Source organism: Oryx dammah, unplaced genomic scaffold (genome assembly GCF_014754425.2).
Source record: "Oryx dammah isolate SB20612 unplaced genomic scaffold, SCBI_Odam_1.1 HiC_scaffold_18, whole genome shotgun sequence".
In the NCBI taxonomy this organism is placed as follows: Eukaryota; Metazoa; Chordata; class Mammalia; order Artiodactyla; family Bovidae; genus Oryx; species Oryx dammah.
Genome location: NW_024070202.1, coordinates 45,188,212 through 45,201,756, shown reverse-complemented (window position 1 = coordinate 45,201,756; position 13,545 = coordinate 45,188,212). Strand labels below are relative to the sequence as shown.

General features: G+C 39.5%; 1 protein-coding gene across 1 annotated transcript in view; it reads left to right on the top strand.

The window, feature by feature from the left end:
• RELN (reelin) overlaps positions 1-13,545 on the top strand; it is a 557,548-nt gene that overhangs the window by 476,055 nt on the left and 67,948 nt on the right. The window contains exons 42-44 of the mRNA XM_040260785.1: positions 8,001-8,221; positions 10,592-10,739; positions 13,263-13,521. Coding sequence (XP_040116719.1) covers positions 8,001-8,221; positions 10,592-10,739; positions 13,263-13,521 — 628 coding nt within the window. The remainder of the gene's footprint in view (positions 1-8,000; positions 8,222-10,591; positions 10,740-13,262; positions 13,522-13,545) is intronic.

The following is a 13,545-nucleotide window of genomic DNA, read 5'->3' as shown; positions in this document are numbered from 1 at the left end:
TTTGAGTGTGTGTGTGTGCTCCGTTCTGTCCAACTCTTTGTGACTACATGGACTATAGCCCTCCAAACTCCTCTGTCCATGGAATTTTCTGGGCAAGAATACTGGGGTAGATTGCCATTTCCTACTCCAGGGATCCTCCTAACCCAGGGATCAAACCCACGTCTCCTGTGTCTCTTGCATTGGCAGGTGGATTCTTTTACCACTGAGCCTCCTGGGAAGCTAAAGAACATTGGGCTTGAAGATAGATTTAAAAGAGCACACCATAGGCAGCACCCTGTCCTGAGGTTCATATCTACATGGGTCTTTATTAGATCAATTAAGAAGCAACAGAAATATAGTTTTTCCCCAGTATTATAATCTGTCCCCCACCTCACAATTTAAATGCAGTTAGAAGTTTTACTTTCAAATATCTGTTTATATCTTTTGTGCAAGGAGAAGGCTCATATGAAGGGTGGAAGCCCACAGAATACTCCAGGTGTTTCATAAAAAAAATATATATATATATGTATGCTAAGTCACTTCAGTCATGTCTGACCCTGTGCAACCCATAGACGGCGGCCCACCAGGCTCCCCCATCCTTGGGATTCTCCAGGCAAGAACACTGGAGTGGCTTGCCATTTCCTTCTCCAATGCATGAAAGTGAAAAGTGAAAAGGAAGTCACCCAATCGTGTCCGACTCCTAACGACCCCATGGACTGCAGCCCACCAGGCGCCTCCGCCCATGGGATTTTCCAGGCAAGAGTACTGGAGTGGGTTGCCATTGCTTTCTCCAGGAAGAGTGCTTGTGTGTGTGTGTGTGTGTGTGTATATATATATATATATATATATATATATATATATGGAGAAGGCAATGGCAACCCACTCCAGTGTTCTTGCCTGGAGAATCCCAGGGACGGGGGAGCCTGGTGGGCCGCCGTCTATGGGGTCGCACAGGGTTGGACACGACTGAAGCGACTTAGCAGCAGCAGCAAGGACTCTTCCCCCAAGTATTTCTATTTTTTCAACCTCTCTCAGTATTCTTATTACATATATGTGACTCTTCCATTGAAAAGTTATTTGGAAGTAAAGAACTTCAATCCCAATAAATATGAAAAGTATAGTTCAAAAAATAAAACTTATAATACAGGTGAACAAAGAGAAAGTCAACAAAGTAGCCTACTTCAGAATTTGTCTTTTCCCTCAGAATAAAGAACTTAACTCTTTCAGGTATTAAAAAAAAAAGTACTAATATTATACTTTCAAGATGGGGATAGACTTACATTCCCCATGTGAAACTCAGCATAATTAGAAGTCTCAAGTCTTCAAGTGAAACTACTAATACCTAGCACTTTTCCAAAAGGGTGAAAGTGAATCTTCAAAAGTCTTCGTTTTCTTTGAACATAAATCCATTCACTCCTCATGATACCATCAGCAAAATTTGATTACTAAGGGCTCTAATATTTTGTACTATTGAGTATATCATTTATTAATTCTTACTGTTACACCAGGATACTGTTCTAATTATTAGAAAATCTAATTTTTGTAAAAAAATAATCATTACTAAATAAAATATTCTCAAGATTCTTTAGAAGTGATAGTCGAGGAAGCAAGGAGAATCTCTGAAGACCATAAGAATAGATAGAGCTGATGACTCAGTCAGCACAACCAGAAAGCTGCTATTAGGGTGTATGGAGGTAGGGTGTGAACCTGTCTATATAAGAATTATCAGGGGGAAATAGCTCAGGAAAAAACTTTTACACAAAATCAATTGTGTTATTTAGGATTATATGTTGCAAGAAATATAAAGAGGCTTACCAAAGCAGTGGAAGAACTTATTAGAAACATGCTAGGAAATCATGGACTCCACTGAGAAAGTGTGAGGACATCAGCAAAAGGAGTTTGTGATCCTTTTTATCATGCTAATAGTAACATCACTCATCAAACTCCAGCTTTCACTTTCTAGAATTCTTAATTCTACATTTCTAGAAAAGAAAATCTGAGCCAGTCAGCTATGGCCAAAAGACCAAGAGCTGCAACAGAGGGATGGATGCCCAAAGTCCATGTTTATGGGAAGTACTACTGTTGTTTAGTCGCTAAGTCATGTCTGACTCTTTTGTGACCCAATGGACTGTAGCCCTCCAGTTCCTTGGTCCATGGGATTTCCCAGGCAAGAATATTGGAGTGGGTTGTCATTTCCTTCTCCAGGAGATCTTCCCAACCCAGGAGTCAAACCCGTGTCTCCTACATTATAGGCAGATTCTTTACCACTAAGCCACCTGGGAAGCCCTTCTGGGCAGTGTAGACAGGGAAAAATGGTTGGATAGCCAATCACTTTAGCACCTGTGACCAATACCATGGTCATTATGGTATTGTGAAAAGCTGCAGGTTTTCTTTTTAGTGGACTGTTAATTTCTTCCAATGGCTCAGGTAAGAATTAGGTTAAATAGAAAACAACCATAAAGATAGGGTGAAAGCCATGAGTTTAGATTGTCTTAACAACTGAGACATGCTTCTGAAAGTTCCTACATGAAAATAATCCATTTTAAAGGTGTATGAAATAAGATCACTGCCAAACAGAGGCACTGAATGAAGCTCCCCACCCCAGGACAGCATTCCAGTGTCCCAGGGCCTGCATCACTGCCAGCTGATTTTGCCCACCAGGCTGTGCTTATACATGAGGCGTGGTGATGTAATTTGAGCAAGAGAAAAGCAGACATCTATATTTTTACCTACTGATATTGGTATTCAGTTTAAAATATGCCTCCTCCAATCATAAAAGGCACAGAACTTAACCATCTTGTTCTTTGTATTCCATGTGATTTTCATTTCTACAAAAAGAAAGTAAATATGTTAAGGAGGCGTGCCAGCTCTTACAATTGTATCAACTTACCTTTCAAACTGACTTCAGCAGTTTCTGCACAGAAAAGAATTTGCCTTAGAAGTGTTCTCTAGTCCTTGTTTCAGGAAAACAATTAGCACTCTTCTTAACCCACACAGGCATGAGTTGCTGGAAGGCAAAAGTTAAATTTTCTCCAACTCAGTGAACCATTCCTTGGTTTGTATTCAGCGTGGTACATAATAGTGGCACAAGTGCTAGATGCTAAGAAAAATATATTACCCTGTTTAAATTGCCCTTTTATGTGCACTCACAGGACACTAGGTACCAAAAAACTATACTAAATGTTTCAGGTGCAGAAATGGCATTTTTTGCCATTTCAAATGTCAATTCACATTTGAAGCGTTAAGTATTGAGCTTCTATCACATTTTATTCACATCACCCTTGTGTCTTTTTCATTTGGAGTCTTTTTGTCTTTGAAACTTCCTAATTGCTTTTGCTTTATACAGTTTCATAATGAGTCAACCAAAACCCCTATTTAATGAAAGCACTGCTGTGTGCTTGAAATTTAAAGTTTACATTTAAAAAACAGATCCTTTGAATACCACTAGCTTGGGAGAACAGACACTGACATTCACTAGGGAGGGTGGCAGTGAGAAATTTTCAAAATAAGATTTCAGCAGATGGGGAACCACAGTGAAACCAGACCCTTCAGTCCATTTATCATAGTGCTTGCAGTTTTTGTGTCAAGACAGGTGAACAATAATAAATATCCAACCAAGGTGGTTCATTTGTATTCAGAACATTTGAATAATAAGAAGTTCAAAAAAATCCATGTAGGCTTTTGTTCAAAGGAAAACTCCAGCCATTTCCCTCAGCTCAGCAGTCTGAAAAGTTCAAAAGGTAGGAAGTGCTTCTTGCCAAGACTAAACTCTGACAGGTATTAGATAATAAAATTTAATTATGAACTGGCATTTTGGGAGCACCTTAATATAGTTGGAGTCTTGATATGAACAATGAAATTAGGGTTAAAATTATATGTGGAAACTTGACTCTGTCTGCTTTACTACCTACTAAACTTTAGAAGTCTAATAAATGTTTCTGATACTGACTTCTAATTTCTCTGTCTCAAATAAAAAGTTATTCTGAATTTGGTTTCTATGTAATTGAAAATTAGACCAATTCATAGGGTACTAATATGAGTGCACTGGGTTGGAAAGATCCCCTGGAGAAAGAAGTGGCAACCCACTCCAGTATACTTGCCTGGAAAATCCTATGGACAGGGGACCCTGGTGGGCTGCAGTCCATAGTGTCACAAAGAGTTGGGAACGACAGAGCGACTAACACTTGTGACTTGTGTCAGTTCAGTTCAGTCAGTCAGTCGTGTCCGACTCTTTGCGACTCCATGAATTGCAGCACGCCAGCCCTCCCTGTCCATCACCAGCTCCTGGAGTTTACCCAAACTCATGTCCATTGAGTCGGTAATATCATCCAGCCAACTCATCCTCTATCATCCCCTTTTCCTCCTGCCCTCAATCGTTCCCAGCATCAGGGTCTTTTCAAATGAGTCAGTTCTTCATATCAGGTGCCCAAAGTACTGGAGTTTCAGCTTCAATGTCAGTCTTCCAATGAATACCCAGGACTGATTTCCTTTAGGATGAACTGGTCGGATCTCCTTGCAGTCCAAGGGACTCGCTAGAGTCTTCTCCAACACCACAGTTCAAAAGCATCAATTCTTCTGTGCTCAGCCTTCTTCACAGTCCAACTCTCACATCCATACATGACTACTGGAAAAACCATAGCCTTGATTAGATGTACCTTTGTTGGCAAAGTAATGTCTCTGCTTTTTAATATGCTGCCTAGGTTGGTCATAACTTTTCTTGCAAGGAATAAGCATCTTTTAATTTCATGGCTGCAGTCACCATCTGCAGTGATTTTGGAGCCCAGAAAAATAAAGTCAGCCACTGTTTCCACTATTTTCCCATCTATTTGTCATGAAGTAATGGGACCGGATGCCATGATATTCATTTTCTGAATGTTGAGCTTTAAGCCAACTTTTTCACTCTCCTCTTTCACTTTCATCAAGAGGCTCTTTAGTTCTTCATTTTCTGCCATAACCTCATCTGCATATCTGAGGTTATTGGTATTTCTCCCGGCAATCTTGATTCCAGTTTGTGCTTCATCCAGCCCAGCGTTTCTCATGATGTACTCTGTATAAAAGTTAAATAAGCAGGGTGACAATATACAGCCTGGACGTACGCCTTTTCCTATTTGGAACCAGTCCATTGTTCCATGTCCAGTTCTAACTTTTGCTTCCTCACCTGCATACAGGGTTCTCAAGAGGCAGGTCAGGTGGTCTGGTATTCAAGAAAAAGAGATGCAAAAAAGCAAAATGGCTGTCTGAGGAGGCCTTACAAATAGCTGTGAAAAGAAGAGAAGCAAAAAGCAAAGGAGAAAAGGAAAGATATACCCATTTGAATGCAGAGTTCCAAAGAATAGCAAGGAGAGATAAAAAAAAAAAAAAGCCTTCCTCAGTGTTCAATGCAAAGAAATAAGGGAAAACAATAGAATGGGAAAGACTAGAGATCTCATCAAGAAAATTAGAGATACCAAGGGAACATTTCATGCAACGATGGGCTCAAAAAAGGACAGAAATGGTATGGACCTATGGACCATACCATTGTATGGTATGGACCAGAAGCAGAAGATATTAAGAAGAGGTGGCAAGAATATACAGAAGAACTGTACAAAAAAGATCTTCAAGACCCAGATAATCACGATGGTGTGATCACTCACCAAGAGCCAGACATCCTGGACTGTGAAGTCAAATCAGCCTTAGGAAGCATCACTACGAACAAAGCTAGTGGAAGTGATGGAATTCCAGTTGAGTTATTTCAAATCCTAAAAGATGATACTGTGAAAGTGCTGCACTCAATATGCCAGCAAATTTGGAAGACTCAGCAGTGCACACAGGACTGGAAAAGGTCAGTTTTCATTCCAATCTCTAAGAAAGGCAATGCCAAAGAATGCTCAAACTACCACACAATTGCACTCATCTCACACGCTAGTAAAGTAATGCTCAAAATTCTCCAAGCCAGGCTTCAGCAATACGTGAACTGTGAACTTCCAGATGTTCAAGCTGGTTTTAGAAAAGGCAGAGGAATGGGAGATCAAGTTGCCAACATCCGCTGGATCATCAAGAAAGCAAAAGAGTTCCAGAAAAACATCTATTTCTGCTTTATCGACTATGCCAAAGCCTTTGACTGTGTGGATCACAATAAAATGTGGGAAATTCTGAAAGAGATGGGAGTGACTTGTGTGACCATCTCTGTATCTAGCTCCTCTGAAAAAAGACTATCTTCTTTGAACTGAGTTTTATAAATAATATAATATATTCAATTATTAATATTTCTGGTCTGCAACCTAAATATGTAGATTATTTCTAAAGAGTTAAATTGTCTTCAGCAATATGATAGGACAATCATCTTACAAGTAAAAAGCAAAATTACCTTTCATTTAAAGAGAAATTAAGAAATGAGAGACATTTAACTAAAAATAAACTTGACTTTGTCATTCATCTCTTTAAAATAATCTTTTGAGGCTCTCTGTTGCCAATAGGACAAAATCCAGAACACCCTAGTGTGGCTCTTAAGGCTTTCCACAAAACGTGACATTCAGGAAACACTAACTGAGCATCTGCTATGTGTGAAACACCACACTGGCACAAAAGAGACTGCAAAAAAGAAACAAATATGGGTACTGGTCTCTAGGAGCTCATAGCCAAAAAGGGAAATAGGTGTGCTTTTAAATACTCACAGCTGTGATAGCTATAATAATGGAACTTCCATCAAAATTATGGAAGAGAGAGAAATTAAAGAGCTAGTTATTTACCATATTACCCAGCAAATTTACTACCATCCTATCCAAAAAATTGAAAACAAGTATTCAAGCAAATATTTGTACAGAAATATTCATAAAAGCACTATTCACAGTAGCCAAAAAGTGGAAACAAAAAAATGTCTATCAGTTGATTAATAAATAAGGTGATTTAGCCATACAATGTAATATTATTCAGTCATAAAAAGAATATAATTCTGATACTTGCTATAGCATGGATGAACCCTGAAAACCTATGATGGGGGATTAAAGCCAGACAATAGAGGTCACATGGTGTATGATTCCATTTATATGTAATATCTAGAATAGGTAAATCCACTGAGACAGGAAATAGCTTAGTGGTTTTCAGGAGCTGGGTGTAGGGGAGAATCAAAAGTGACTGCTAATAAGTGCAGTATTTCCTTAGCGTGAAGAAAATGTCTTGGAACTTGATGGAGGTGATGGCAAGCTAACAATGTGGATGTACTAAACACCACCAAATTGTACACTTTAGTTAATTATTACTTTTATATTATGAGAATTTTAAGTTCATTTAAAAAAGACTAGTTAACAAAGCACACATGCTAAGTCACTTCAGTTGTGTCCAACTCTTTGCCAGCCCATGGACAGTAGCCTGCCAGGGTCCTCTGTCCATGGAATTCTCCAGACAAGAATTCTGGAGTGGGTTGCGAGTCCCTTCTCCAGGGGATCTTCCTGACCTGGGATCAAACCCAGGCCTCCTGCATTGCAGGCTGATTCTTTACCATCTGAGCCACCAGGGAAGCCTGTACAGAGCTTGTGTGTGTGTTAATCACTCAGACGTGTCCGACCCTTTGTGACCCCATGGACTGTAGCTCACCAGGCTCCTCTGTCTACAGGATCTCCCAGGCAAGAATACTGGAGTGGGTTGCCGTGCCCTTCTCCAGGGAATCATCCTGACCCAGGGATCAAACCCAGGTCTCCGGCATTCCAGGAAGATTCTTTACCATTTGAGCTGGGAAGCCCCATAGATAATTAATTAATTAATGGAAAATGCCTCACCAAGAAAGTCAGTGTTGAAAAAGATAGAAACTCAGGTGGAGTTTTGACCGTGACACTATTGGGAAAGGCTTGTAGAAAGCAGGAACTTTATTGGCAACATCCTAGAGATTGAGGAATGTCATTTGTGGCCTTGAATATTTGAACCTTGTTTTCTACTTGAGTGTGGTGCAGAAGTGGTAACTGCCCACTGCTCACTGATCAGATGTGCTTACTTTGAAGATACTGTTCTGTTGGTTAGCTTTTGAAAGACTTGTATCTCTTTTCCAGATCTGTACGTTTCAGATGGTACCAAGGGTTTTATTCTGCTGGCTCACAGCCAGTGACGTGGGCTATTGATAATGTCTATATTGGTCCACAATGTGAAGAGATGTGTAATGGACACGGGAGTTGTATCAATGGAACCAAGTGTATATGTGATCCTGGTTATTCAGGTCCAACCTGCAAAATAAGCACCAAAAATCCTGATTTTCTCAAGGATGATTTTGAAGGTAATCTTTTCTTATGAAACTTATATAACTTTGTGAAAGAATTTACACATTAAGCACAGTTTGTGTGTGCTATCACTTCAGTCATGTCTGATTCTTTGTGACCTTATGGACTGTATCCCACCAGGCTTCTCTGTCCATGGGATTCCCCAGGCAAGAATACTGGAGTGGGTTGCCATTCCCTTCTCCAGGGGATCTTCCAGCTCAGGGATTGAACCCAGGTCTCCTGCATTACAGGCAGATTCTTTACCATCTGAGCCACCAGGGAAGCCTTGTTTTTTTGTTTGTTTGTTTGTTTGTTTTTAACTTATTTAAAGCCTTGCTTTTAAGTGTGCTCCTCAAGATTTCATCCTTGACCATATTGTCTTCTCATGTGGTACACTCTGCCTTTTAGGCTTTCCTGGTAACTCAGACAGTCCTTTAATGCAGGACACTCGGGTTTAATCCCTGGGTCCAGAAGATCCCCTAGAGAAGGAAATGGCAACCCACTCCAGTATTCTTGCCTGGAGAATCCCATAGGCAGAGGAGCCTGGAGGGCTACAGTCCATGGGGTCACAAAGAGTTGGACACGACTGAGCAATTCACACACACACACACAATTTGTAATATAAAAGTAATCATTAGTGAAAGTCACTCAGTCATGTCCAACTCCTTGCAACCCCAAGGACTATATAGTCCATGGAATTCTCCAGGCCAGAATACTGGAGTGGGTATCCTATCTCTTCTCCAGTAGATCTTCCCGACCCGGGATCAAACCAGGGTCTCCTGCCTTGCAGGCAGATTCTTTACCAGCTGAACTACTAAATTTCACCCTAATATTTCATTATTTTTCATTACATTTGGAACCACCTGTGCCTTTGTTTAGTTCTGAACTTCATAGGATTCCGTTTTTGAAACAAAATCAGTAAGAGTGAACAAGACAATAATTAAGAAAAAGTAAGGTTTTTTTTGCCCCATTTTCTATCACATGTAATTTCTAATCAATGATAATTTTGGAAAATGTCTATATAAAGAGTTAATCTTGGATGACAACGTAGAAAAACGTGTACTATAATGATTGAAATTATTCACAATTGTATATGCATCAGATATGCACTCTGATAAAGTTGGGGAAACGTTCTCATAAGAGAAAGTCTTAAATATGATAGCTATGTGTGTTAGAATGGTGGTGGTGGTGGAACAGTCACTAAGTCATGTCCAACTCTTTGTAACTCTATATACTGGAGCCCACCAGGCTCCTCTGTCCATGGGATTTCCCAAGCAAGAATACTGGAGTGGGTTGCCATTTCCTTCCCCAGGGGATCTGCCCACCCTAGGGATCAAACCCACATCTTCTACATTGCAGATGGATTCTTTACCACTGAGCCATCAGGGAAGTCCATATCTAGGTTAGAAAACTGGGACTGATTTTTTTTTTCCCAAGTTGCCTGCGAATGTTTTGCAATGTATCTATGGCTTCAAGGTATACTTTAAAGTTAGGTTTAGGTATATCAATACAATGGAATAAAATTTAGTTATAAAAAGGAATGAAATACTGATACATGCTGCAGTATAGATGAATCTTGAAAGCATTATGCTAAGTAGAAGAAGTCAAACACATGTCATATTTTTATGAAGCACTCAAAACAGGCAAATCCATAGAAACAGAAAGAAGATTAATGGTTGCCAGGGGGGTGGGTGAGGGGAAAAAGGAGATCAATTGCTTACTGGATACAAGATTTCCTATATGGGTAATGAAAATTCTGGAGCTAGCTAGCAGTGCTGGTTGCACAACATTATGAATGTACTAAATGCCATTGAATCATTCATTTTAAAATGGTTAAATGGCAAAATTAATGTATTATGCCTTTTACCACAATCAAAAAACGTGAATAACTGAAGAGATTGGTGAGTTGGTTTCGAAAGACATTATTTAATAGGAAATATTAAATTACACTTAAATTTCTCACATTAAAACTGTAGCTTTTAAAATACTATATAACACTGGCCTGATACTGTCCTCTCAGTAGCAAGGACGCAGTAAAGAAGTCAGTGGAAAGGTCTCATTACCCTTCTTTAATTCTGAACTGACCCACTCTGACCAGCCAATGTCTGTTTTTGCAAAGGAGCAGAATGAAAGGAACAGTTTGGCTGGACCATAGATCCTAGGGAAAGGCCCCCTTCCTTTGTCATGTGGACTCTTAAATTATGCAGCCAACGTTAAACAATTCAAACAAGCTAAAATGTTGAAAAGACCTCTTATCCCCCAAATCTATGACTTCAATATTTGTGACTTCATAGTTTAAAACTACACAAAACATTTGGCGTATTCTTTTTAAAAATATATGGCTATATTTGGGGTCATAGGTAAACCACATTTTCCATTCGTTTCAGGTCAGCTAGAATCTGATAGATTCTTATTAATGAGTGGTGGAAAGCCATCTCGGAAGTGTGGAATCCTTTCCAGTGGAAACAACCTCTTTTTCAATGAAGATGGCTTACGCATGTTGATGACACGGGATCTGGATTTATCACATGCTAGGTAATCATTTTTAAATGCTGTTGAAGAACTACCTTGTAATGTAAAGTAGCAGAACGTAATCAAGTCAAAAAGAAGCAGAGATCTCAAGGACAAGGCCTCCCATTGGAAATGCTATGCTTCTGGCTTGTCAAAGCCTCCATTAAGACACAGTTTACACAGTTTTCATTCTAAAACTGAGAGAGATCATGCAATAACTGGATCAGAAATGAAACGGAGCTAAACAGAAAGAGGCTGCTACCTGGTCTTCTACTAGGTGGTGACCAGGAAATGACAATGTTTACCTTGCTTTAACTTTAAGAACATAGTCTTCTTTATCTACCTTCTACAGAATACTTTTCATTACACCTGGTCTATGTAGAAATTATTTACCATGCTCAGGAGAAAGCTTAATTGAAATTCAGTGTGCTCACAGATTATTCACCATTAATTTTATATCCATTAACAATTTAAGAACATCTCAAGTGTAGGCTTGTTGTTTAAGCATTTCTTTCCAATGATTTGCTCATACATTCGAGTCACTCATTTTCTAAATTAAGCACAGTCACTCAGAAGCAAACATTTAAAACTGGCTCTGAGGATTATGTTCTGTCAAGATGTGTATCCCTTGATCATTTGATGAGCCAAAAACTTAGCCAGGAAAATAAGAAATACAGTTTAAAATGTATAAAATGGAACCCTGACCTATTTTTGCAAGTGAATAAAGAAATCATGGTCTATCTTTTGAAATATTTCAGAGTATCTTAAAATATATTTTAACATATCCTCCTCTTTCTCTTAAGTTGTTTCATTTATTGAATTATAAGTTTGATCATGCTTCATATAAAATATAATTCTATCTATAAGAATAATTTCACAGTTACAGAAAGCAAGATTTTATTTATCTCCATCCTATTTTAATACATATGGTTTAATTTGCTGCTCTTTATCTAAGAATTATCACTGGCAACTGAATTCTCTAATTTAGAAATTATTAGGCTTTTCTAAATAATTCTTATGTGGTTTATCTATAACTAAATTAATATAAACATTTTCCCAATACAAGTAGACAATATACTAAAAGTGTTTCTCTGTAAACAATTATTGTCTTTATAGGTAAAATCTTTACAAGGCAGTAACCATGTATTTTTTCCATTAATCCAATGTTAAAAACTCCATTATTTATCTCATCTCAGTAGCATGCTGTGTAGGATTTGCATATATTAACCTCAAAATGCTCCATGTAAAAATCCTAGTTTTCTCAGGGTTATAAGGTAAATGAATATTCTGATAGTGGATATGGGGGAGGGGAGGAACCCATGAAGAATGAATGATTTTATATATGGAACTGATAACTTTTATTATATGCCCCAATATATTTCATATGTTTGACATGCATTCATAATTGGGTATGTGTATTGCGTTACATAGGAAATGTATTTTGCATTACCAGCTAACACAGCAGCCAGACCAGGAACCAACAGCTCTCCTGCCAAAGATAACATGTGAGCTGGTTTTCATTGGCAGCCCAGCTGCCACTCTGTCCACCTCCCTGCCAGCTAGGAAGGATGCCACTGGCTGACTGCCACATCTTTCGATGGCCAGTATCATCCGTCCCAGATGCAGCAAGAGTCAGAGGCTGACACTGCCCACCATCCACACCACCCCACACTCATGCTCCCCTGCTTCTGGCACAAAACGCAGAAAAGAGGCTCAAGCTTAACACACCTCTTCCAAAAAATGTCTGGCTTTTCACAAAGAGGTGCTACAACTGGTGAATTTAAAAGTGTCTCACAAAACCAATAATATGAGATCTGAAAAACTACTGGTAAAAGATGAGATTGGATGATTTTGTGGATAAATGACATAAACTACATTAATTGCATTCTTTCAGTTTCAGATACTAAAGACAAGGATACAGATTTATCTTAGATAGGTAGCAATACACACTCCCAAACTTGGACAGCCTTTGGACTGCTCCCACCTTCTTAAAAATAGCCAGCTGCTACTGCTAAGTCACTTCAGTTGTGTCCGACTCTGTGTGACCCCATAGATGGCAGCCCACCAGGCTCCCCTGTCCCTGGGATTCTCCAGGCAAGAACACTGGAGTGGGTTGCCATTTCCTTCTCCAGTGCATGAAAGTGAAAAGTGAAAGGGAAGTCGCCCAGTTGTATCCGACTCTTCACAACCCCATAGACTGCAGCCCACCAGGCTCCTCCGCCCATGGGATTTCCAGGCAAGAGTAAGAATAGCCAGAGGGTAGGATAAATGTTCAAATCCCTCAGACACTCCCTTGTTGGTGGGTGACGGGGTGGAGGGATACCAAATATCAATATGGGACGGGGTGGAGGGATACCAAATATCAATAGGGTACAGAGTAGCCTTTTTTCAGACTTCACATTTTACTAACTCCCTTTCACATTTAAAAGGGAAGTCAAACTTTGGAACAATTACTTTGAATGTTCATTAAATCATCGTATTCATTAAATCTGTGAGTTCCCCCTATTACCCTGTGCACTTGTCTACAGTAAATTTTACTTGTATCAGATTTGTGCAGTTCTTCATGAGACTGGGATGTGGTAAAGGTGTTCCAGATCCCAGGAGCCAACCTGTGCTTCTACAGTATTCTCTCAATGGTGGCCTCTCGTGGAGTCTCCTTCAAGAGTTCCTTTTCAGCAACTCCAGCAATGTGGGCAGATACATCGCCCTGGAGATACCTCTGAAAGCCCGTTCTGCTTCTACTCGCCTCCGCTGGTGGCAACCATCTGAAAATGGGCACTTCTACAGTCCCTGGGTTATCGACCAGGTCAGTCCCTTCAAGATTAACTAT